Source organism: Danio rerio, chromosome 3, assembly GCF_052040795.2.
Source record: "Danio rerio strain M-AB ecotype USA chromosome 3, GRCz13ab, whole genome shotgun sequence".
Lineage (NCBI taxonomy): Eukaryota > Metazoa > Chordata > Actinopteri > Cypriniformes > Danionidae > Danio > Danio rerio.
The window spans coordinates 16,852,353-16,877,972 of record NC_141023.1 but is presented as its reverse complement, the minus strand read 5'-3'; the positions used below and the strand labels follow the sequence as shown (position 1 = coordinate 16,877,972).

Genomic DNA, 25,620 nt, shown 5'->3' with positions numbered 1-25,620 from the left:
TCGCAAACATATCGTTCTTATTAACCAGATCTTCAAAGTGAACCGGTTGAACCTATTCACTAAGTCAAACTAAATCATTTGAAACGATTTGCGTCTCCAGTAATGGAAAGCATTTATCCACAAACAACTCATCTTTTAACATGCCTGACACCCACTCTGACTCGAAATAAAGCAATATATCCAGAGTCATTCAGTAATTAGAACAGTACACAGAGATCAAATTTGAGAAGCGGTAAACCGATATTAATGCGCATTGCAGATTCAGGGAACAGAACACAAACAGTACATGACAGCTGAACTAAACTTGAACAACTGCAGAGCGGGTAAACCGAGGGCTTATGAGAGGATCTGGCAAAACGTATGTTTGTTTTTTTTTTTCATAACAGAAAGTCGTAATGAGTTTAAAAAAGTTAATCATGATTCAGTTGGGTTGCAAAACTTAATTGTAAGAAACTTTTCAGATCACTGTGATGTTTTCACTGACTGCAATTATGATTGCTGACTGCATAATTTTGGTATGTTGAGTCCAAGATTGTCATGAAAGATCTGGTTCGCGTTAAAGATCTGAACTTCCCATTACTGTATATTTAACCACAGAAGCAGCTTTGCAGACCTTTTTTTACTTAAGGCTGCAATCTTGTGGGCTGTGGCATTTGAGTTTGTGGATGGGTAAATGGTAGCGGTAGATGATAGTGTTCTTGTGGCAAAAAAAGGAGTCCATCTTTGGTTGAGTTTTTATTATACAATATTTATTCTCATGATTTTGAATCCTGCAGCTAACAAATATCCTTATTTAGAAAAGAACAAACAAAAAATAAAACTTATACTGAAACTAATAAAAACTCAACTAAAACCAAGCAATTTCAAAATATAGAAACTAATAAAAACTAGTAAATCTCCCTCTAAAACATAATTAAAACAAACTGAATTTGAAAACTAAAAATCTAAACAAAATAAAAACTAAAAACAAAGGAAAATACAAAACTATTATAACATTGGTAATAATAAACGTTAAAATTAAATTTTTTAGAAACTCACATACAATATATCATAGAAAAATGATATATATAATATTTTATAGGTATAATTTATACTTCTAGGCATTTATTGGGGGCCTTCAGATATCCTGGGGCTCCAAGCAGCCACTTACCCTGCTTATTAGTCCCACCCCTGATTGCACCTGCTGCAGCCGTGGTAAGGCAGCAAAGTTCCTTGACTATTATGGTGAAATGAAAGTATAGTTCCTAGCCATATCAACCTAGCAACTTTCATCTTCCGTCAGTCTTAGTACATGAGGTAACTACAGAACAGCCAAGATTTAAATGGGGAAATGACTGAAAATCTGGTCATTTTTGATTGACATGCTAACGGTCTAATCCGATTCAATGATTAATGCTAAGTTAATCTAAAAGTGCTCCCGTCAGACCTGGAGATCATCTGAATGGACTCAAAATGGTAAAACTCAAATTTAACTCGAGAAGAAGTTGTAAAATGAGTCTTTTTTCAGTTTCTGGAGTGTTTCTTTAAGCAAACTGCCTCTGTTTACTCAGCCTTCACATGATTTTTACACAGACCCTGAGGCCACGAGTGCACAGCTGTAAATGAGGACAGCCATGTTCGCTCGAGTTTATTTGCTTACAGTGTCAGTATTTTGACAACACTGTTATCTAAATGAGCTCATCTGGAGCTTCACATTTTCAAGGGCGCCGGTCTTGCAAAAAGGAAAGAGTAATAGGACTGCAAATGACAACAGATTTGCTAGGAAAGCCATCATTTTCACACAATGTACCTTTCGGGAGCGGCCGCCGAATGAGAGGACAGATACATGTGTTTGTTTTGTGAGCCTTTGAAGTTTGAAACAGATGAGACTGTTTAATGACAGACAAAGTTGCCCTGGTAAATGTAATGTGCTATGTTGCTATGGCAATGATGATATATGGTGATCCTCTTAGAATATGCCTGCTCCTGATTGGACGATCGAAAGCGGCACGTTTGCGAGTGGGATGGAATGTCTGAGGTGTCATGATGAAGGCAAAAGAAAAAGAGATGGATGAAGAAAAGGATTAAGGGAAGAAATGAAGGACAGGATTAAAGTAACAGGATGAAGTGCAGTACTGAGTGACTGTGATGAATTGAAAGAAAGATTGCATTAGTTATGGGCAATATTGAATAGCCGTTTCAATTCATGGATGATGCGAGTCCTTGGAAATCAAACGTTAGCATGACAAGAAGAGTATTATTACTATTATATAAACTCAACTCATGGAGTTTCAACATTTATATTGATGTGTGTGTGTGTGTGTGTGTGTGTGTGTGTGTGTGTGTGTGTGTGTGTGTGTGTGTGTGTGTGTGTGTGTGTGTGTGTGTGTGTGTGTGTGTGTATAAAACAAAGACTCTACATACATCAATCTACAGTCTATTAATCCATTAGTCCATCCATCTATCCATTCTTTAATCAATCATCTATCTTTATGTCCATCCATTCGTTCTTCTGTCCTATAATCCAATAATCTAATCATCTATTCACCTTTTTATTTATCTATCCATCCATCTATCCTTAAGAGATATAATAGATTATTAATCAACCCATCCACTTATTTATCCATTCATCTATCCTCCTGGTTCTTCTATCCATTCAACATCCATGCATTTACTTAGTTCTCTCCATCCATCTATCTATCTGCCCGATCATTCATTCATCTATTCATCTGCCTCTTTGTCTGTCCATCGATCTACCCATCTGTCCATTCATTCATCCAGCAATGTGTCTAGCTATACATCCTCCGATCCATCTGTTTGTCCATCTATACATTCGAATAATTGTCAATTCACCTACCCATCCAACTGATTATGTCCATTTGTCCAGCTACATGTGTCTGTCTGTCTATTCATCCGTTCATCCATCCATCCATCCAAATTTCCTTTCAATTACAGTATCTATCCATCCATCTGTAAATCCAGCCATCTGTTCGACCAAATATGCGTTCATCTATCTATTAATCCATCCATCCAATAATCCATTCATCCACCCATCCACATCTCTGTTTTATCCATCCATCCATCCATCCATCCAATAATCAATTCATCCATCTATCGATCCACATCTCCGTTCAATTAATTATCCATCCAACCATCCTACCATTTGTAAATCAAGCCATCTGTTTGTTACAATATCCATTCATCTATCTATTAATCCATCCATCCAAAAATCCAGTCACCCACCTATCCACATCACCATTGTATTACCCATCCATCCATTAGATTCATCCATCTATCCACATATCCATTCAATTATTCATTCATCCATGCATGCATCCATCCATTTGTAAATCCAGTCATCTGTTTGTTCAAAAATCCGTTTATCTATCTATTGATACATCAATCCAATAATCCAGTCGTCCACCCATCCACATAACCTTTGAATTACCTATCCATCCATCCATCCATCCATCCATCCATCCATCCATCCATCCATCCATCCATCCATCCATTCATCCAATAATTGATTTATCCATCTATCCACATCTTTGTTCAATTATTCATCTATCATCTATCATCCATTAATCCATCCATCCATCCATCCATCCATCTGTTCATCCATTTATCTGTAAATACATCCATCTGTTAGTTCAAATATCCATTCATCTATCTATTAATCCATCCATCCAATAATCTGGTCATTCATTTATCATAACTCCATTGTATTACCCATGTAATGTAATGTGTATTTATATACCGCATTGTATAGTGTATAAGCATACACCCTAAGCGCTTCACAATCATTAGGGGTGGTCTCTTCACATCACCACTAATGTGCAGCATCCACTTGGATGATGCGACGGCAGCCACAGGACAACGGCGCCAGTGCGCTCACCACACAAGCTATTGGTGGAGTACAGAGACAGTGATAAAGCCAATTCGGTGGATGGGGATGATTGGGAGGCCATGATAGCAAGGGCCAATTGAGGGACTTTGGCCAGGTTACCGGGGTTACACCCTTGCTCTTTTACGAGAAGTGCCATGGGACTTTCAATGACCACAGAGAGTCAGGACCTCGGTTTAACCTCTCATCCGAAAGACAGCGCCCACTGACAGTATAGTGTCCCCTTCACTTTTACTGGGGCATTAGGACTCACACAGACCACAGGTTGAGGGCCCCCTGCTGGCCTCTCAGGCTGGCCTACCCATCCATCCATCCATCCATCCATCCATCCATCCATCCATCCATCCATCCATCCACATCTCCGTCTATTCATCTATCCATTTGTAAATCCAGCCATCTGTTTGTTAAATATCCGTTCATCTATTAATCTATCCATCCAATAATCCAGTCATGCACATCACAGTTGTATTATCGATCCATCCAATATTTGATCTATCCATCTATCCACATCTTTGTTTATTTATTAATTCATCCATCCATCCATCCATGCATCTATCCATTTGTAAATACAGCCATGTTTGTTCAAATATCCGTTCATCTATCTATTAATCATTTTATTTTGTCTGTCCACCAATTTGTTTAATTTCATCCATCTATCCATCCATTGAGCAATTCATCGATCCATACATCCAGATCTCCATTCAATTATTTATCCATCCACCCATCTGTCCATCCATTCATTTATAAATGCAGGAATATGTTTGTTCAAATATCTGTTCATCTATCTATTAATTCATCCATTCATCCATCCATTCATCTATCCATCCACCCATCCATTAGTCGACATTAATCGATTGATCCATCTATCCACATCTTCCTTTAAAAATGTAACCATCCATCCATGCGTCCATCCATCTGTAAACACAGCCATCTGTTTGTTCACATGTCTATTAATCCTTTTATTTTGTCTGTCCACCAATTTGTTCATCATTTCATCCATCTATCCATATATTCAGCAATCCGTCCATCCATCCGTGCACCCATCCATTTGTAAATAAAGCCATCTGTTTATTCAAATATTCATCCATCTATTTATCCATTAATTTTGTCAATTTGTTCACCACTTCATCCATCTATCCATATGTTCTGCCATCTATCCATCCATTCATCTTGCTATCCATCCATGCGTCCATCTCGTTCATCCATCCATCCATGTATACATCTGGTTGTCTATCCACCCTTCCATCTGTTTATCAATCTAGCATTCTGTCCATCTATCTGTCCATTCACCTAGCTTCGTGTTCGTCCACGAATCCATCCAAAAAAAAAAAAAATATATATATATATATATATATATATATATATATATATATATATATATATATATCTACTGAATAAACATCTTTCCAAATAGATTAAATGGTCAAATAGAAATACATAAAACAAGCATGCCAAAATTGAAATTAATGACATTATGTATTATATCATGACACTTTATTGTGAGTAAAGATCAGCATATTTCTCATTCAGTCTATTATGTCAACAATTTTGCACAAAGCTCTTCGTGCTACCATTAATACACGTTTCACACACAATTCTGATTGATTTTAAAACCACAAATCATTTGGTCAAGCCTGACCAAAATGCACGCACACCCACACACACACACACACACACACACACACACACACACACACACACACACACACACACACACACACACACACACACACACACACACACACACACACACACACACACACACACACACACACACACACACACACACACACACACACACACACACACACACACACACACAAACACAAACACACACACACAGAGGTCAAGAGTGCATTTCAGCGTTCACACAACCACGACAATCATCTGAACACATGTGCACAAACGAACCATTATACTTGTCTAAGCACTCAATGCGCTCCATCATAAAAGCTTAAACTCACTTTTAATTAGCCGTGTCTGATCGAAGTGTTTATTAGAATGGAGAGGTGCTGGACAAGGCCATCAGAGCCTTTTTCCACGGCTCTCCATCTCCCTCCGAAACATCTGCCCTCCTCCCCTTCCCGCTGCTAATTAAACCTCCTATCGGCAGCTGTGACACTCAGCCGGACAAGTCCAGATCCGCACGACACAATGTGAGAGACTCTGAGTGCTGTAGAAGCGTGTTTATTTCTGAGTCCGAATCAGTAAGAGCAGAGAAGGTCATTAGCAGAGGCCTGATTCAATCTCTCCAACCAGCGCGGGATGGAAACGGAGGTGGAGGTGGTAGAACGCGAGATGAGAAAGAGTGGGCGAGGAGACGGCGCTACCGCACGCCAACCTTGTTTATTTACTGACACTCTTTTGCTCTTGAAAGCAGATTTCTCCATTATCGCGATGACACATGGCCGAGCAGGGGCTCGGAGGGAAAGTATTACAACAGATTGGGCAGACTTTAAATACAGACTAGACTAATTGTATGTGAAGCGTATGGAAAATGACTACCGTGTTAATGTGGACATTGTGTATTGATGCACTATGTTTTTTTTGTCCAGCACTAATAGACTGGAGATAATACTTTAATAAAAAAATACATTTGATAAAAAAAGTAACACTTTATAATAGGGTTGTATTAGTTAAAGGATTTACTGAGATTACAAACAATAAACAATACATTTATTACAGTATATGTTCATATTAGTTAACGTTAAACACAGTTGCTCATTGGTATTTCATGTAACTAATGTTAACAAGCATGCATTTGGATGTTAATAATGCATTAGTAAATGCTGAACTAAGATTAATAAGTTATGTACGTACTGTTCATTACTAGCTAATGTTAGTAAATACCTTAATAAAACCTTATTGTAAAGTGAAATATACGTTGACCAGTGAAATATAACTTGTTTTGTAGGTGGATATGTAGTCATGACCAGGGCCGGGCGCTGGATGCCGGACGCCGCCCGAGGCGCGGGTGGCGAGGATAGTTTCGGGGACGCCGCTCTCTCTATTCTGCCACCCTAGACGTGGATGAGGGTGCAGGTGGCGAGGGTAGTTTCGGGGATGCTTCTCTCTCTATTCTGCTGCCCTAGGCGGCCTCCTAGGTCGCCTCTATGGACGCGCCGGCCCTAGTCATGACTAGGCCCACACGGAATCTGTGCGCGCAGAATTCCACAGATTTCTGCAGATTTTTAGCCCATCATTAATTCTCTTTATTTACTTGAGTAAATGTGTAAATCTAAATTTATTCAGTTTTTATTCAGTAATTTATAATTTGTTATTTTTTTATATTAAGGTTTTAGTTATGATACTCCGCTGGACACTCCCAAAATAATACTGCAGAAATCCGCAGACTTTTACCAAAATTCTTAGCAGAAATAGCAAAAAACGTCCGCAGATTCCGTCTGGCCCTGGTCATGACATAAATAACTGATAACACTGATGGCAAAGAAATATTAGTGACTACGTTTATCACGACTAATTGCCTTAATCTGAATAAGACAATAATATGATTAAGGTGTTTACATGAGTAACTTTTTGAATGTTTCTTTCATGATCCCGTTTTACATGTTATAGCATATAATTCAGTTAACGTCATTGTGTCAGCACACCATCCAACGTTTCCTCCAGAGGAAATTAAGCCCAGAGTGATTCTATTGACTTTGACTGAAACAATATAATTAAAATGCATAGACGAATAAAAAATTAATTAATTAAATAAAATCACATTTTCCAGATAAAGTAAATGATTAGGATGCTAAGACATTTTTTTCTCTGCATGTCACGCACAGGGTTTCTTATATTGGACTTTATAGATTTTCTACAAGTTTATGACAGTGTATTAACCCTTTGATGCACTACATGGGTCTAAAGTGACCCGTTTATTTTTTCTATATCTATTTTAAAGCTTGTGCATTAAAAGGTTAATGTAGTTTATTGGTCTCACTTGACAATAAGGTTAAATTATTTAATGTATTTACTAAAATGAACTAATTATGAGCAATACTTGTAAAGCATTTATTAATCAATAGTTTAAAGTTAACTAATGCGTTTTTTAAAATCCAAATTCATGCCTGTTAACATTAGTCAATGCACCGTTAGTTCACATGAGTTAACAACGAACAACTTTATTTTCATTAGCTAACGTTAACTAACATGAACAAACACTGTAATAAATGTAATGTTTGATGTTTGCTCATGTTGGTAAATGCTTGAACTAACAGTAACTAATACAACCTTATTGTAAAGAGTTACCAGCTTATTAATAATTTGCAGGTTTTACAGAGAGTTATGTGCTTTATATATTTGAAAAACAAAGAATACAAACCTATTATTTGGTAATTCAATGCGTTTTAATGTGGTTGCAAGACACAAAACAAATAACCAGTTATGTAATTTAATTATATTATAATTATATAATTATATTATTTAATTATATAATTATAATTATGTTATATATTCATTTATGTTTCTGTGTTTTGTGTGACGACTTTGGAAAATGGACAAACTCTGTGTAGCGGCTGAAGTATCTTTGTTGGATATGCGAGAGATTTCTTTAAGAATCAGTTCTGAATTTTGTTTGGCGAGAACAAAAAGCCTGGAGTTAATACAATTAACTATATTGCTTGGCTTTTTTTCTTCTCATTTTTATTAATAATAATTACAGGCTCTTTTGTGTAATATCATGCCTAAGGCCGCAATCACACTAGATATTGCACTGAGTAGAATTCTGTTCAGAGTCATATGAAAGCCAGAGACAAAAGCATTGTCACGATAACAGATTAGAATAAAGGACATTTCATGCTAAATATTACATAATCAAAATCATTTTTAAACTTTTTAAGCATTTAGAATGTGTTGAATTATTATTTACCGTATGCAAACATGATTCAACAAATTCTAAAATAATAACTGTTGATATATTGCAATGCTACTCATGATATTGCTCATACTGTAGATGCTAAATTCTGTAAATAAACACTCTCTAAGAGACAAATCTGAGTAAAAATCTTCAGATCATGTTGCTGATAAATTCTTCACTATTACAGACAACATGTCATGCTTTAGTGTTGATATCAAATCACAAAAACTGCAATTTAATTATATACAGTTAAAATCAGAATTATTACACCCCCTTTGAATTTTTTTTCTTTTTTCAATATTTCCCAAATGATGTTTAACAGGGCAAGAACATTTTTCACAGTATGTCTGACAATATTTTTTCTTCTGGAGAAAGTCTTATTTGTTTTATTTCGGCTAGAGTAAAAGCAGTTCTTAAAGTTTTAAAAAACATTTTTAGGTCTATAATAATAATAATAATTTAGGGGGGTTAATAATTCTGACTTCAACTGTAAATCGTTAAATGTAGTCCTTTGATGAGAAAAGTTCTGAAGAATGATCACATATAAAGAACCTTCATCCACTGTAATGATTTCCACTGTTTCATTTCAGTGGAATGAAAAGGTTCCATGGATGTTAAAGGTTCGTATTACACTGCTCTCACTTGATTCTGATTTCAAGGTATATTTATGCCTATGTTTTATGCCAATACACTAGTGCATTTTTGTTTTTAAGATGATGTTTAAATGGTGTTTAGATAACTCCACCTTACAAAGACTCAAAAAGGAAAGTGATGTTTACTATAAATGTACCACAATCCTGTTGCGCTGCTTGCTTCAACATTAAATACCTCTTGCACAATATTAAACCCATGCACACCATTGTTTGGTCTCATGTAAAAGTACTTGTATGACCTCATGTGTATAGTTAAAGTATTTTATTTTATAATGTAAGTTAGTTATACATCGTTTTTTTTATTTTTTATTAGCTCTTATTTCCAGTGTTGTGTTTGTATTTATGATTAATTTATGTAGCACTGTTGTCCTGCAAGACAAGATATTTTGTCCTTCTCTATGTCCATATATGTAGTGGAATGACAATTAAGCCTGACTTGACTTGACTTGACTCAAATTTCTTTACAGGATGTCAAAATAGCCACCCAGACCGGCTGTTTTGATGCTATCTGCTTTCCACTCTCATATATATATATATATATATATATATATATATATATATATATATATATATATATATATATATATATATATATATATATCATGAGTTGCTTTTTTATGCTCGTAGCAGATGATTTTGCAATAAAAGGCACTTTTCTTCTTTTTGTACCATGAAAGATTATACAGTACCTCTCGCACTTAAAATGTGTAGAATCAGTGGCAAACGCTGTTACCTGCAAACCCCGCCCCATAGACTTTTACAGTGAATGGCTTTAGTTTTCATAGTGGACTTGAAGCCACTGGAAGTCTTTTATTCATTCTTGGAAAAGTGTAAATGGTGGGTTAACATTTAGCACATGATCACTAGTAAGATGTGCCATTATCAGTAACTTTAGGTGTTATTTTCATTCTCTCATCTTGACATTTTCGCGGTTGTAACTCCTTTAATCTGAAGGCAGAAGGCATTGACTGAGTGATTGACGGATAATATTAATCAATCCATTTGATTTCAGTTCTAGAGCAGTGGGCCAATAAGAAGAGCACAAAGGCAGGGCAAGCCTTACAGGCTTTTTTTTTTTACTTCAGAAAGTTTCCATAACAACGCTTTTTAGGTGTAAAGATGCATTCTGCATAAATATCTCCTAAATTTGCGCACGTAGTGAGAATTTTGCCATTTAAACAGTGAAACATTCTCATTTCTCATCTTCAAAGGCTTACCAGCTCTGTTCTCATTAATTAATTAATTAATTAATTAATTCATTCATTCATTCATTTTCTTTTTGGCTAAGTCCCTTTATTAATATGGGGTCGGCACAGTGTAATGAACCGCTAATTTATCCAGCATATGTTTTATGCAGCAAATGCCCTTCCAGCTGCAACCCAACATTAGGAAACACCCATTCGCACCCAAACATTAAGGCCAATTTAGCTTACCCAATTCACCTACCTATAACACATGTCTTTGGACTTTGGGAGGGGGCAACTGAGCAACCAGAGAAAACCCACATGAACACGGAGAGAACATGCAAACTCCACACAGAAATGCCAACTGACCCAGCCGAGGCTCGAACCAGTGACCTTCTTGCTGTGAGACAATCATGCTATCACTGTGCCACCATGATGCTCAGCCTAATAAAGCAAGTTACATGTTAACATAGGACCCCTGCCTTGATATAACCTTCACGATTCACGAGTTTTTGGATAGCTTCTTATTTAATTTCATTGCAGAATGTCAGATTGCTGTATTGATGCTAACTGCCTTCCACCCTCATAGATATTTTGCTTGAGGATGCTCCAGAGTTTCTCAATAGGGTTGAGGTCAGGGTAGGATGGTGGCCACACCATGAGTTTCTCTCCTTTTATGTCCATAGCAGTAAATGTAGCAGAGTTATTCTTTGCAGTATGAGACTTAGGTGCATTGAAGTTGACTTTGCTATGAAAAACCATGAAAGAAAGTGGTCAGGCAGGAAATGTATATACTTTGCAGAGTTCATTTTTACACCTTCAGGGGGGTTACCAGCTCTGTTCTCTAAACTGTTCAAAGATTGCATTGCATTATTAAAGTATAGTGTGATTATAGCTCATGAACACCCATTTTTCACAGCTAAATCACTGCAATGCATGACCCTAAGTTGCATACCACTTTATTAATTCATGAGATAAATGATTAATAAGTTAAGTTTTTTTTAAACAAACACTGTTCCATTATATATTTTTCTCTCACTCAAATCTTAGCTTTATATACAGTATGAACACCGTAAAGGCTTCAGGGCACAAGCGCTATTGCATCACTAAAAAAAATAATGACAAACCGTCTTTTTATTGTGTGTTTGTGCCAAAAGTGGACAAAAAAAAACCTGCAGGCTATTCACTACTGTCCATGAGGTCAGATGACTAAAATGTTTATTTTTCTTCTCCCAAAACACAGAAAAAGACTTTATTCAAGCCACAAATATGCCCCTTCAGCAACCCAGTAGATTAATAAGGGGGTTTTCTGATTTTTAACTGTGCATGAAAATGTGTGTGTGTGTGTGAGTTTATGCATCCCGTTGCTTTATGAGTAAACAGACAATAACATTACAGTCATTAATAACCTCTAATTGCTATTGTAAATAACCGTATTAAACCATCAGCTGTTATTGTGCTTTCACTGTTGGTGTGTGTATGTGTGTGTATGCAACGATACCTGCTCTCTGTGCTTGTGTGAGCTTTGAGTACACGCCATCGGCTGATTCGATCAGTGTGCGACTCGTCTGGATCATCTATAGGAAACCAAAAACAGGAAACAGGAAGTCAGGTCTCAGCAGGAAGTAAGACTTCCAGATAAGGAATGCCCTCCCCAGAGAAGATCAAACTCACAAGCACAGATACACACACACAAATACAAATATGTATTTATGCACACACGCCCTCACACTCTCTTACACACAATATTGACACAATATTGTCAGATTAGATTGAGCAGCATTCCTCAGTCCTACTTTATTGCAAGTGTCTTTTGTTATTGCTGCTACTTAATTGATATTGTTTAGAGAAGCTTTAACAGGGATTATTTTCAAACTCATTCTTACATTTTTAAAACATGTAAAATAAATCTTTGGTGTCCCCAGAATGTGTCTGAGGAGTTTCAGCTTGAAATACACCACAGATAAATTATTATAGCTTGTCAGACTTGCATCAGTTTGGCTGTGAGGAAACACAGTTTTGTGCTTGTTCCTTTAAATGCAAATGAGCTTCTGCATTCCAGAAGAGGGCGGAGCCTTTATACACTATTCTGACACTCCAGAAACAACAAAACAAGCAATGGTCTTTTGTGCTCAACAGAACAAAACAGTTTAAACCACTTGATAGTCATTAAAGGGCCATGACACCCCCCAATTTCGGTTAAAGTCTACTTCAGAATTTTTTCAAAAGATGCATGATTAATGGGCATGGAGCTCCGCGAGCATCGGGCAGGAGTAGGCGTAGCCAGCAGGGGAGAACGTGAGCGAACAACTGTTGTTGACAGTTAGCTCACAAAATGAGACAAACCGTGAGGAGACCATAGACTGTAAAATATAGGAGACGCATGAGTTTATAGTTTACAAAGTTAAAATGCAAAGAAATGAACAGTGATTTAATGCCCTGCTACATTTGTTATTCGTAATTTCATATACACATAACCACAATTTATATCAATATAAAGATAAGTTTGTTCATGTAAAACCTATAAATGAGGACTTCTCCCTCAATTCCCGTATCCAGCAGACTCAGTGCAGCAGGTCTCCTGACCTGTCTATTTTAACCATTAGTCCTGCTGGTAATCTGGAGGATTTAGGCAAACACAGCAGCACAGTGATGTGTCTGAATGTGAACAAACTCCTGATAAAAGACAGTGTCCGCCATTCTCTAATTCTCGTGCTGCTCTCCCGACAAAAAATGCTAGCAGCACACACACAGATTTGCTTTATGATCGGCCCTGACAAGATCGCGGGGGAAAACATGCAACAAACCCTGTGGATCATGGAAACAAACGCATATGAGCCTTCATGAACGGCTAAATACTGTGTTCCGTAGATCCGTCCAAGTCTCACAGCTCGGGCATGACACTGGCAGGTCTCATGAATAATTAAGCAGCCGGCTCTTCTCATAAGATAAGAAAACTCCGCTATGAATAATAATGAGAAACCGACGTGTCATCATTGCACTTGCAGTACTGCGCTACGTCGCCGATTTTGATCCCGCCCCAAAAATCATTTTAAATCCGGAAGCTGAAATTAGCTGACAAAAGCTCAACATTATCCAGTTTTCCCCACAATTAAAGCTGACAGGTGCTAACATCGTCTTAACTGAAACACCAAAACACATTTTTTTGATATGTTGACAGTCCTATATGTGTCCCACGCTGCTAATAACACTATTAGGACACAAATGTTTCATTAAAAAAGTGAAAATTGGTTGTTTTTGGGGTGTTTACAGCAAATTTGTTTTTCCGGTTTGAAAAGAAATTTTGAAGCTGCGTCACGACCATGAGATCAATGTGTAAAATCCAGTGTGGAAATTGGCTGTCAGTGCCGGCGAGTACAACGTGACGTCTTTGAGCTTTCATCTTTAATTCATGAGAAAGACTTATGAGCTCTATTGTGAATGAGATGGCTGTCAAGACTCCATGTTGCCAACTGTATTTCAGAGAATTAGTAGTAGAAGAATTATTTGGAGACATGGGTCTTCAGTCTTGCGTTTATAAATGTGGCGCAATGAAGGTTTTGCCTCCATTTCCCCGCGAGAGCACAGCTCCCGTGTAGACCCACATGTGTTCATAACCATGGTCTGCTAACGCGCGACAAAAATATGTTAGTAAGGAACTTTTTTTTTTACCTGAGAACTTTTTAAATCTAGAAATGTTGAAATCTGCATTTGCCACTCGTCTTTTAAAAAAAGGACAAAGCTCCAGTTTGTGTGGATTGTCCTGTCCTGGCAATGTTAATTAGTATCGACAGTGCTCTTTCAGTTTTTAAAGATAAAGCTGGGACAGGGGGGTACACGACCCTTTAACCCTACAGTGGGCTTGGGCGGCCTCCAAATTTAAATTGATACCGCCAAACCTCCTCCCTGTTTTACCACGGTATCACCGTGCATAATAAAAAAAATTATGACGTAAGGCTCAGACACCGTCACCAAACTGTTGGCGAGTGCCTAAACCATTCAGAAACTGAATACCGTATATGCGACCTTAGGTTCGCGGTCACCTGTTTGTCTTGTTTGTATTCTTCTGCGTGGGACGCTCTCTCTCATTCACACACACACACACACCATCCACGCAGATGCGCGTGTGCTTGCTCGCATGGGAGCGATATTGTTAGGCCGCGCACCCGCTCCCTTTCAAATTACACCAGAGTTACGACCCCTCCCGCGCTTTATACGGATATTTATTCCCGCACCGCAAGAAATCTGGTCGGCTAGGGCGGTACAGCAGCGGGAATGCAGACCTCTAGTTCGTATTTACCACGTCTCCCTTCTCGTTCGGTTGAAACGGAAATACTACCAAACTACAGGGTACTTGGTGCGTGACTCGCCGCCTCACCTCTCTCTCTCTCTTTCTCTCTCTCTGTCAGTATTGAAACTGACACCTTTGCTATTTTTAGATCCCGCGGTATACCATATTATCGTATTACCGCCCAAGCCTACTCTACAGCATGTTAATGAACTCCTTCAGTAGGACATTTGAAAACATTCTCCAAATATGAAATGACATACTTGTTTTGTATAGTCAGTGCACAGAACACTGGTATTATTCACCAATCCTACAGAAACAACATTGGACGGATCCTAGTTGGTGAAGAGGTATGGCGTAAAATCAATTTGCGCAAATATATAAAAATGACTAAACTGTTTTGTTATATTTTCTAACCTAATATTTAAATCCACCACAATGTCCACAGTGGCTCGCATGTCAGAACCATAGACTGTAAAATATATGGACGTAGTATCTGTGACGTCACCCATAGGTTTCTAAAGAGCGCAAAAGAAGCCACAAGTAGGCGCGGCCAACCGTCACCATTTTGTTCGCGCGTCATCACACCGACGGCGAGATACCAAACAAGGGCAAAGAGGCGGAGAATGAGCGGAGATTCAGACACCTGCTGGCATTTAGCTTGGACCTGGTTCAGACACACTTTACTTTGGGAGAACGCTTAATACTTTATCACCTGTGACTCGTTTGTATTCTGACCACTTGTGCTTGGTTGTACACTATATCAATAAAGTGTTTAGACTTTTAAAAACACTGCTGTAATACACTGAGCCACTAAACATTGTTCTTATGACGGTTTTCAACAGGAGGAAAACGCGAATTACTTCCAAACACTTCAGATACAGTCTGTGTTAGTTAATGTAAGACTATTGATGAAATCCAGCATAACACTGTATGACAACGCTTCAGATGACTGTTCTAGAGCCTATAGCTAATCAATTCGTCAGATTCTGGAGTGTATTACAGCTCTAAATATAAATATAAACGATAAATGATCTTAAATAAAACAAATACATGTATAAAGATGGTATATAAGTATTTAACTTTATTCACATGGGAAACGGAGGCCACGTGAATGGTTTGTGAGCACAATTAAGTGTACTCAGCATGCCATGCCATCTAATAATTGTAAGAAACAAGTCCAAAAGGCAGTTGACTGTGTAAAGCCAAATAAAACAACACAGAAATACGATAAATATGCCGAGTTCAGTGGCTAATCTGCAGGATTCAGCTGAGGTGACGTGACGGCGACCAGCGAGACCTAGCTGTCAATCAAGTGGCCACTCCCTTAATTATGCAAACTTAATATAACTTAATATAAAGGAAACGGACGAGTTATAAAAAAATTCACCCCCCTCACAGTTGTCATGAAGGGTAATATTACCTGTATTAACCAAAATCTTTTTTTGTACCAGGCTGTAAACACCTTTTTTTCTGCTGTAAAGTTGGCCATTCTAACAGTGGGCTCAACTGAAAGTTGCTCTGTTTTGGAGCCAGGAGCGGCCAGGACTAGCAGAATTTTGGATGAATTGCAGTTTTAGTTACTTCCGTATTGGCTTCCTGAGGGAGAGCGGGAGGTTGCCGCTTGGTCAGAACACTGTTAAAACTGTAAATTAACAGTTTCCATATTTAGTGGTTTACAAGTGTCTTCCGCACAGTATATTTACAATTGTGACTTACATTGTGGGAAGTTGATCTCTGCTCTGTCGACTTTTAATGTTGAAAACTCAACTCTACAGTCAAACAAAGTGACTTTTTTGACATTTTAGTAGTTTATAATATATAATAATAATATAATGTAAAATAACTAATATATAGATGAATAAGTCTGTTTAAAAAAACAGAAAATGAACCAGCAGTTTATTACAAGGTTTTTGTAGCGTAATATACAACACCAACCCAGACAATATATCACTTTAAACTACTTAAAAAAAATAAAAAGTTAAAAAGTTCAAAGTTAAAAGTTGTTTTAGAAGAAAGATCAAGGTCCCATAATGCAAATCAAAACTATAAATAAACTAAAATTAAAATGCAAATCCCAAAACACAGAAAACGGCTAATTTATAGCTATTTTAACAGTGTGGTCTATGTTTGTTGGTAAATCTAACAAGAAGTGAACAATATTTAATATGGTTCTGTCAGTTTTTGTGTTTTATTTATTTATTTTTTGGTTGGTACAGTAGAAGCCCAGTAGATAATTATTGTGATTATATAAATCTGTTTATAATAATGGAGACAGAGGTCTAGTAATAAGCAGCATATAAAACAAAAACCTCAAAATCAGCTAAAATGTTACATTGCTCAAGTTTGAAACCATCAGAAGAAACCAAGTAAAGATCGACAAGTTGTATTATTTTAGTTTTAATTAAACACAGGTATATTGTTTTTGCAGTCTAACTATGTTTACCTGATGTCCACTGTAATCAAAAATCAAAATCTATTAAAGAGTGTTGACATCTTTAGGTGTGGCTTCTCAACAACTCGGTGACAGTTCTTGAATGGCCCAGCCAGAGCCCTGACCTAAACTCAATTGAGCATCTCTGGAGAGAGCTAAAAATGGCTGTTCACCAACGTTTACCATCCAACCTTGAGAGAACTGGAGAAGATCAGCAAAGAGGAATGGCAGAGAATCCTCAAATCCAGGTGTGAAAAACTTGTTGCATCAATCTCAAAATGACTTAAATTACTTGATTTCATCTTAAAACTCATTTGGAGTTTATTAAAGAGCACATAGATCACAATACTGTAGTGAAGTGTTTGTAAAGTTATGAAGAGATTGTTTATTGTCTTGTACATGATTGTCATTATAATAACGGTAGTGTAAAACTAGAGATCAGACACTCCTGTCTTCTTTTTGAATGCTTTATGTCTCTCCTATGATCAGTTTCGGTCATCTTTTGTGCTGCGTGTCTCACTGAAGACTTTGTGACTTTTGTCTTTCCTTTAATTTGTACTTAAAGTTCATTCATTCTTAAATAAACTAATGTTCTTTTCGGCTTAGTCCCTTTATTAAACAGGGGTCGCCACAGTGGAATGACCTGCCAAATATCCAGCATATGTTTTACGCAGTGGATGCCTTTGCAAACATTTTTCTGAAATGTGGAACATAATTTTTGATCTAAAGGCTTTAAAAAAAAAGTACAATTTTGAAAATAAGTGCTCTTAAACACAGTGGATACAACACATATTTGTTCAACTACCTAAACATGCAGTGGAACGAGCTCATAGGCCCAAAAGACCCATCCATTATGAACCACCTTGGACAAAAATAGAAATTCATGCTGTTATAAGCCGATTTTGTCAAACAATTCTTTGAAATTTGTACTGTGTGACAAGGCACTGCATTCCTGATTCTGGGCCTGACAAATACTTTGGCACCTGACAAATCACAGTTTAGTTTGACCCTGATAGAGGCCTAATTGAGAGTGAAAATCCTGCACAGCTTGTACTTCAGCCGACACACACACACGGCAAATTCTGCATACATTATACATGAGGATGTCTGCTCATATCAAAATAGAATTGTGCTATGAAAGTATGGAGTACGTATGGAGCCATTGTGTGTGTGTAATACAATAAAACGTTCCTACATCCCTACAGGATTGAATCTGTTGTAGTAAAGTCCTATTATAAAAGGAAAGAGCAGATAGAAGCAAGAAAGAGCGGAATGTGGCGGCGATTCTGAAGTTATTCTATATAGACACGGTAGTATAAATACTGCATATGAAGACATATTTAAATATCTAAAATATATATTTAGATCTATAATTAAGTTCAGTATAAAATGTCATAAGCTTTACAACAATATATTCTGGATTTTTTGCTTATTAAGGAATTTTTTATATACGTTTTTACATATATTGTATTTAGATTGCCAACAACATATTTAGATTTACAACAGTTTATTTTGGGATTTCCAGAATATTCGATTAGTTATTCATATTTGTTTTATACTTTAAATATAAGATGTCATAGTAAGATTTGCAGCTATATACAGCTACAGTCAAGCTAGAAATTATTCATATTCAATTATTCATGAAAATTCTGACTTAAAGTTCATTCATTCTTGAAATTGTGTGAACTATCCCTTTAAATCAGCTGACAATACTTATCTGTGTACTGTTAGGGTGCCACTGTTGAATTTCCCCCTACCGTGTCATAAGCGGTGAGCACTTTACGCAGCAGCTCAGGAATGGGGCCGTGGGCTTCCATGGTGGGATAGGCCTCGCTCAGATCTACCGTCACGCGAAGCACTCGCTCGCTGTTCATCAGCCAGGACGACACAGTCAGGATACACTGCTTCATGTTAGCTGCCGGAGTCAGTCCGCAGAGCTCCTTAAACGACACCATGGCATTCTAGAAAACAAACAAGATGACATTAGCTGTAGCAACCACTGTGAAAGCTGCAGGTTAGTTGCGCATTAGGGTGAAGAGTTTAGTAAGGAGGAGAGAAGAGACATATTGCTTAAAGGGGATCTATTAGGCAAAGAATTCACTTTTATAAGGGGTGCCAACACAGTTAAAAGGCAATAGACTGTGAATATTGCCAGCTTATAGTGATAAAAAGTAATTCAATTACATTTTTTTATTATCACACTTCATAAAAACAGTCTGCAAGTTACCCCAGAATTGGAGTATAGATCCTAGATATATTGGCCTAGAAAATAGAAACTTTTCACTTTCTGCCTGTCTAAGCACATGATGTGACTACATAAGAAGGGTCAGGATTTAAATTAAAAAATTATCAAAAACCTTTTTGACAATTTTGAGTGTGATGCTAATGGTCTAATCAGATTCAATTCATTATGCTAAGCTAAGCTAAAAGGCCCCTGGGATGGGCTGAATGCATTCAAAAATGTTAAACTCAACTGTTTAACTCAAAGGGAGCTGTAAAATAAGCCTATTTCCAGAAAAAAAGTGTTTAATTAATTACCAATCACATTTATGAATCAGAAAATCTTGAAAGGGGATGAGTAAGTTGACAGCAAATTTTCATTTTAGAATGAACTATCCCTTTAAAAAATCCTGACATAATTCTCTATTGAGCATACTGACATGAAACTCTCGTTATAAGTGTTTGATATATACTGTACCATATCGAATGGCGTTAGATCAATGGTCTCAAATTCCTGGAGGGCCGTAGGCAGCTCTGCACAGTTTATCTCCAACCACCTCCAACTCACACCTGTTTAATAGTCTCTAGTAGACTTGAACATCTTGATTAGTTGGATTAGCTGTGTTTGATTAGGGCTGGAGCAAAACTGTGCAGAGTTGTGGCCCTTCAGGAATCGAGTTTCTATGAGGTAGATCAGGGGTGTCAAACTCAATTCCTGGAGGGCCGAAGCCCTGCACAGTTTAGTTCCAACCCTGCTCCAACACACTTACCTGTAGGTTTCAAACAAGCCTGAAGGACTCAATTAGTTTGATCAGGTGTGTTTAATTAGGGTTGGAACTAAACTGTGCAGAGCTGCGGCCCTTTTGGAACTGAGTTTGACACCTGTGATGTAGATTATACAAGATTGCAATCAAATGTCTCACTGTAAAAAAAAAAATCAATTAATAAAATTTCTTTAATAATTTGGTTCCCAGGATTTTACCGTTAAAAAAACAGCAGGAACATAAAATAAATGTGTACATAAATTTCATTAATTTAGTCATATTTGTGCATCAATGTTTTAATGTACTAACACCTACATCATATAGCTTTGTTGGACAAACAAACACAACTAAAAGCATGTGTGGATGATAAAGTTCCCAGAAAACATTCTAGTTATTAGCAAAGTGCAGCTTCTGTTCTTCACACTATGTTATTAGCCATTTATTCAGAGCAAAAGGTCTGCTGAACCTTTAATTTTCTCACCACTGGCTTGCTGGGACTTGTGGCGCTGCGCATCGATGGATTTGGTCTTTAGTGTTTGGACTTTCAGCAGTGAAAATTAAACCACACTGAACTGAACTGACACAGTTTCAATTTACTAGAACTTCTATGTTTAGCTGCTTTGACACAATCTACATTGTAAAAGCGCTATAGAAATAAACATGAAATGAACTGAATTGAATGAGAAAGTAACGACAAACCAATCCTCATCACAAACTGCTTTTCCCACAAACAGAAAAAACAGTTTTGTTTTTTCTCACGAGTTATATACATTAGAGCTTTGTTGCATCTGTACTAGTTTAATTTTATTTGTGTTACCATGATGTTTATTTTGTTGTTTTCAAAATGTTTTTTTTGTATGCCCCACAGTCGGAACATCAATGTTTATGTACTTTTGTTGTATAACTCCCTTTATTTTACTTTTTGTTTGCAGATATTTGTTCGATTATCATTCAAAAACTAAAAATAATTATCAAAAAAACAAAAAAAAAACAACAACTACAGTAATCGTGCATTGACACAGTGCTTCAATGTCAACGCGTCTGAAGTTGGGGCTGTCATGATCGTTATAGCAGTGTCAGCCAATTAAATTAGTCCGCAATCGGCTACCGTTTGAGCTGGGGTGTCAGCATAAAGTGATCTGATTGGCTGATGCTTCCGTTGGAGCTTGAAAAGTTGAGAATTTCCCAACTTCGCAATTACAGCAAGCAGCAAAGCTCTGAGAAAGTGATTTGATGCGTATTCGCTGTATATACGGTATTAAAGGGGTGGTCCAGAGTGTACTTTTAAGGCTTGGTTGTGTATATAAGATGCAAAGCAATGTGTGCTCATGCTTCACTTGTAGAAAATCCCGTTATTTTTTCATATATCTTACTTTGATTATATACAGCTACTCACTTTTGCGCTATGTAAACACCGTCAGTCAAAGTAGCTGTTAACTGTATCTTTTTGAGCCTGAACCTGACAGAAAATGACACAGAGGACACAGCTGAACCTCACGCCTGCTCTCTAAAATGAAATCTGACAAGTGTCTTTCACATATAATAAGCATATCGAAGTAATTTGAAGTAATTGACTGATAAATTAGAGCTTGTAGCTAAATTGTTAGCTGTGCCAAACAGCATTTCCTGTTGTTTACATCCTTGCTACAACATACCGTTAGCGCTAAAAACTGTACATGTTATTAATCAATTTAACACAAATAAAAATACTTACAGGTTGTGGCTCACAATCCACAGCTTCGTCTATTATGATTGGAGGAGTTTTTAGCCGAATCCAGCACTGAACTGAGAGAGATTCTGGGAGCTCAATGGACAACATTTTAGCTTTCTCTGCTATAACATACAGTACCTCTAGCCACGCCCCTTTTGCTACGCGGGGTGTTTGCACATGGTTAATGCGTGTATCCTGAAGTGATTGTGATCTGACTAGCCCGGATGTATTTTTTTGTATTGCTTCGTTCGCTGTAGGCTTTTGTCACATCTGTCAGTGACCGCCTGAGGGCGCTGTAGTTCAATGGACACTGAGTGAAACTACAGCGCCAATAAAGACTACATTTCCATACATTCTTTCGTGCACACACCCGGTCTGTCATTTACATTGATTTACAACCACAGCTGTCTCCATTCTCCGTGATTACCAGGACTATATATTTAGTCATTCAACCACTGTTTGTCATCGCGCCGTTTGTCTTTTCTTGTACCCAGTAAGTCTGTTTTCCTAGTTGTCGTTCCTCATCTTGCCTCGTATCTTGCTTTAGTCTAGTTCATGTTTATCTGTCTTAGTTTCTTGTTTTGTTGTTTATTTGTTACTTTGCACTTTGATATTTTGGATTTTTGTTCACTGTTTTTGCACTTTAATATATTAAAATCTGCACTTGAATCCGCTATCTTTTGTTCCCGTTTTTGTTATTGTTTTGATCACGCCTAACAGCTTTGCTAAGTTAACTCTAAAAGCCAATATCTCCCTTTGCATTGAACTTTGAGCATATTACACTCAGAGAGGTTGTTTATGTTCACACATCTACATTACACATCAAGTAAAGTTTAAAATGTGACATCGTAGTGGACCACCCAAACCCCTACACCTACTGTTAACCAGGTTACAGATTGTTACTGTAGCATTTTTACTATTTAAATTAGACTTCTCTTTTTACACATTGACCACGCGCAAGTTTACCTCAGCCTCGGGAATGTTTTTCCTCAGTAATTGGGGAATGTGCACAAGAGGACACAATGCTCAGCAGAGAGGAAGGCTAGATCAGGATCATGCACTAGATCATAATGAAAGCACATTGAGCGCAGAGAGTCCCGGAGCGATGCAGAAAGCACAAAGCTTCGCCTTCTAGTGACTAAACCTGAAGAAATAAATCAGCCCTGAGAGTCTGAGAACCGCCTTGGCCAACAATGTTGCCTTAGTTTAGGAAATCATTGGGATTGATATCATATGCATTGGAGAAAAATGATGTTTTTGTGAGAGCTCTGTAAACACTGAGGGGTTTTTGAGAGAAGAGTAGCACGGTTTAAGTTCCCATGACATTACGACCACTTTGATTCTGGGTCATTTGCAGGCTGATGCTGCATTTGTGTGTGTGTGTGTTTGTGTGTTAACAAGAGTATCAAGTTTGCAAGTGTTTTCATTTATGACTGATTATAACAATGTTATTTTAATGGTCATCTGACACACACACACACAAACAAAAGAAGAGATCTGGGCTTCAAGCTTAATACCAGCAGCTTCTCACACTCTCAGTGACACTGTAATAAAATTTGAGGCTGGGCAAAAGTGAAGACAAAATGTCCCAGGTGGGATTTATTTATAATCACAAAATGCTGCCCTACAAGAAAAGAAAACAAACTTGGAGTAAAAAAATAATAATAATTTACTGCTATAAATATAAAAATGCTACAATAAATTTTTCATATATTATATATTATTATTATATATTATATATATATTATTTGATTGAATATTATAAAAAAATACTACTACTACTACTACTACTACTACTAATAATAATAACAACACTCAAATTTATGATTATTATTATTTTGTTATATTAATATTGCATCAAATATTGAAATTATAAAGATATTTATTATAGCATTTTTAATATTAATAGCAGTAAATTACTTTATTTACTACTACTATTACTAATGATAATAAGCATATTAAAAAACAAAAAAACAAAGTCAGAAGTGTGTGTGTGTGTTTATATATATATATATATATATATATATATATATATATATATATATATATATATATATATATATATATAAATATATATATATATATATATATATATAAACATATAGTTGAAGTCAGAATTATTAGCCCCCTTAATTATTAGCCCACAGTTTTTCCCCCAAATTCAAATTAACGAAGAGAAGATTTATTCAGCACATTTCTAAACATATTAGTTTTAATAACTCATTTTTAATAACTGACTTATTTTATCTTTGCCATGACAGTAAATAATATTTTATTAGATATAGATCAAGACACTTCTACACAGCTTAAAGTGGCATTTAAAGGCTTAACTAGATTAATTAGGTTAACTAGGCAGTATAAGGCAATTAGGCAAGTTATTACATAACGATGGTTTGTTCTGTAGACAGTCAAAAAAAATTGCTTAAAGGGGCTAATAATTTTGACCTTAAATTGGCTTATATAAAATTAAAAACTGCTTTTAATCTTGCCAAAATAAGACTTTCTCCAGAAGAAACAATATTATCAGACATACTGTGAAAAATTCCTGGCTCTGTTCAACATCATTTGGGAAAAAAAAAAAAAAAAAATTCAAAGGGTGGCTAATAATTCTGTAATCTATATATATATATATATATATATATATATATATATATATATATATATATATATATATATATATATATATATATATATATATATACATACATACATACACTTACACAAACTTGAAAGTTGCAATTTACTGCTATTAATAAATAAAAAAATGCTATAATAAAGAATCGAACTTAATAATTATACATATTTGATTAAATTAATACTACTAAATAATCATTATTGTTATTATTATTGTTAGTAGTAGTAGTGGTAGTAGTGGTATTATGTTTATTATAATAATAATAATAATTATTATTATTATTATTGTTATTATTATTATTATTGTTGTTGTTGTTAATATTATTTTTACTACAACTACTATTATCAATAATAATAATAATAAGCATAATAATAATAATTATTATTATTATTAGTAGTAGCAGTAGTATTGCTGTATAAGTTTTACATAGGTTATATATTTATAGTTACATATTTCATAAATGCCAATAAACGTCAAAATGTTAGGCCAACTTGTGCTGCCTGGCATTACAAAACAAAATCAATCTTGTATATATAAATATTAATACTACTAAATAATATTAATACTACTAAATAATAATAATAATAATAATAATAATAATATTAATACTACTAAATAATAATAATAATAATAATAATAATAATAATAATAATAATAATATTATTATTATTACTATTATTATTACTATTATTATTATTACTATTACTATTATTATTATTACTAATAATCTTTAGCAATCTTGTTCACTTAAATTATCAGAAAAAAAAATATATATACTCATATAAAAAAAAAAACTCAAATAATGAAGCCCTAGAACACACTGTACAGCAATTGTGTGTTTACAATAATCAGACAAACATCTGGACCTTACTAACGTAAACCATAAAAAAAATAATAATAATAGAGCGAGTTATACAAAAGTTGATGCTCCGACCATCCGACCACTCCGACACACACACACACACACACAAAAAAAACATTTTGAAA

The 25,620-nt window shown here is 36.0% G+C and overlaps 1 protein-coding gene and 1 long non-coding RNA gene across 14 annotated transcripts in view; one reads left to right on the top strand and one right to left on the bottom strand.

The window, feature by feature from the left end:
• LOC141381166 (inactive phospholipase C-like protein 2) overlaps nucleotides 1-25,620 on the bottom strand; it is a 191,591-nt gene that overhangs the window by 36,286 nt on the left and 129,685 nt on the right. For all 12 annotated transcript variants that reach the window (XR_015480577.1, XR_015480578.1, XR_015480574.1 and 9 more), the window contains 2 exons: nucleotides 19,061-19,264; nucleotides 12,083-12,158 (listed from right to left, as the gene is read on the bottom strand). Coding sequence is in view for 4 of the 12 variants with exons in the window: in XM_087244154.1 (XP_087100280.1) it covers nucleotides 12,083-12,158; nucleotides 19,061-19,264 (280 nt within the window). In the remaining 8 variants the exon portion in view is untranslated. The remainder of the gene's footprint in view (nucleotides 1-12,082; nucleotides 12,159-19,060; nucleotides 19,265-25,620) is intronic.
• On the top strand, nucleotides 11,096-21,284 carry LOC147845575 (uncharacterized). 2 transcript variants are annotated; one of them, XR_015480582.1, is made up of 4 exons: nucleotides 11,096-12,779; nucleotides 13,707-13,976; nucleotides 14,585-14,705; nucleotides 17,455-21,284. It is a non-coding gene; the product is annotated as an uncharacterized LOC147845575 (long non-coding RNA). The 2 variants fall into 2 exon arrangements; XR_015480581.1 differs by having other exon boundaries at nucleotides 14,585-14,772; nucleotides 17,519-21,284.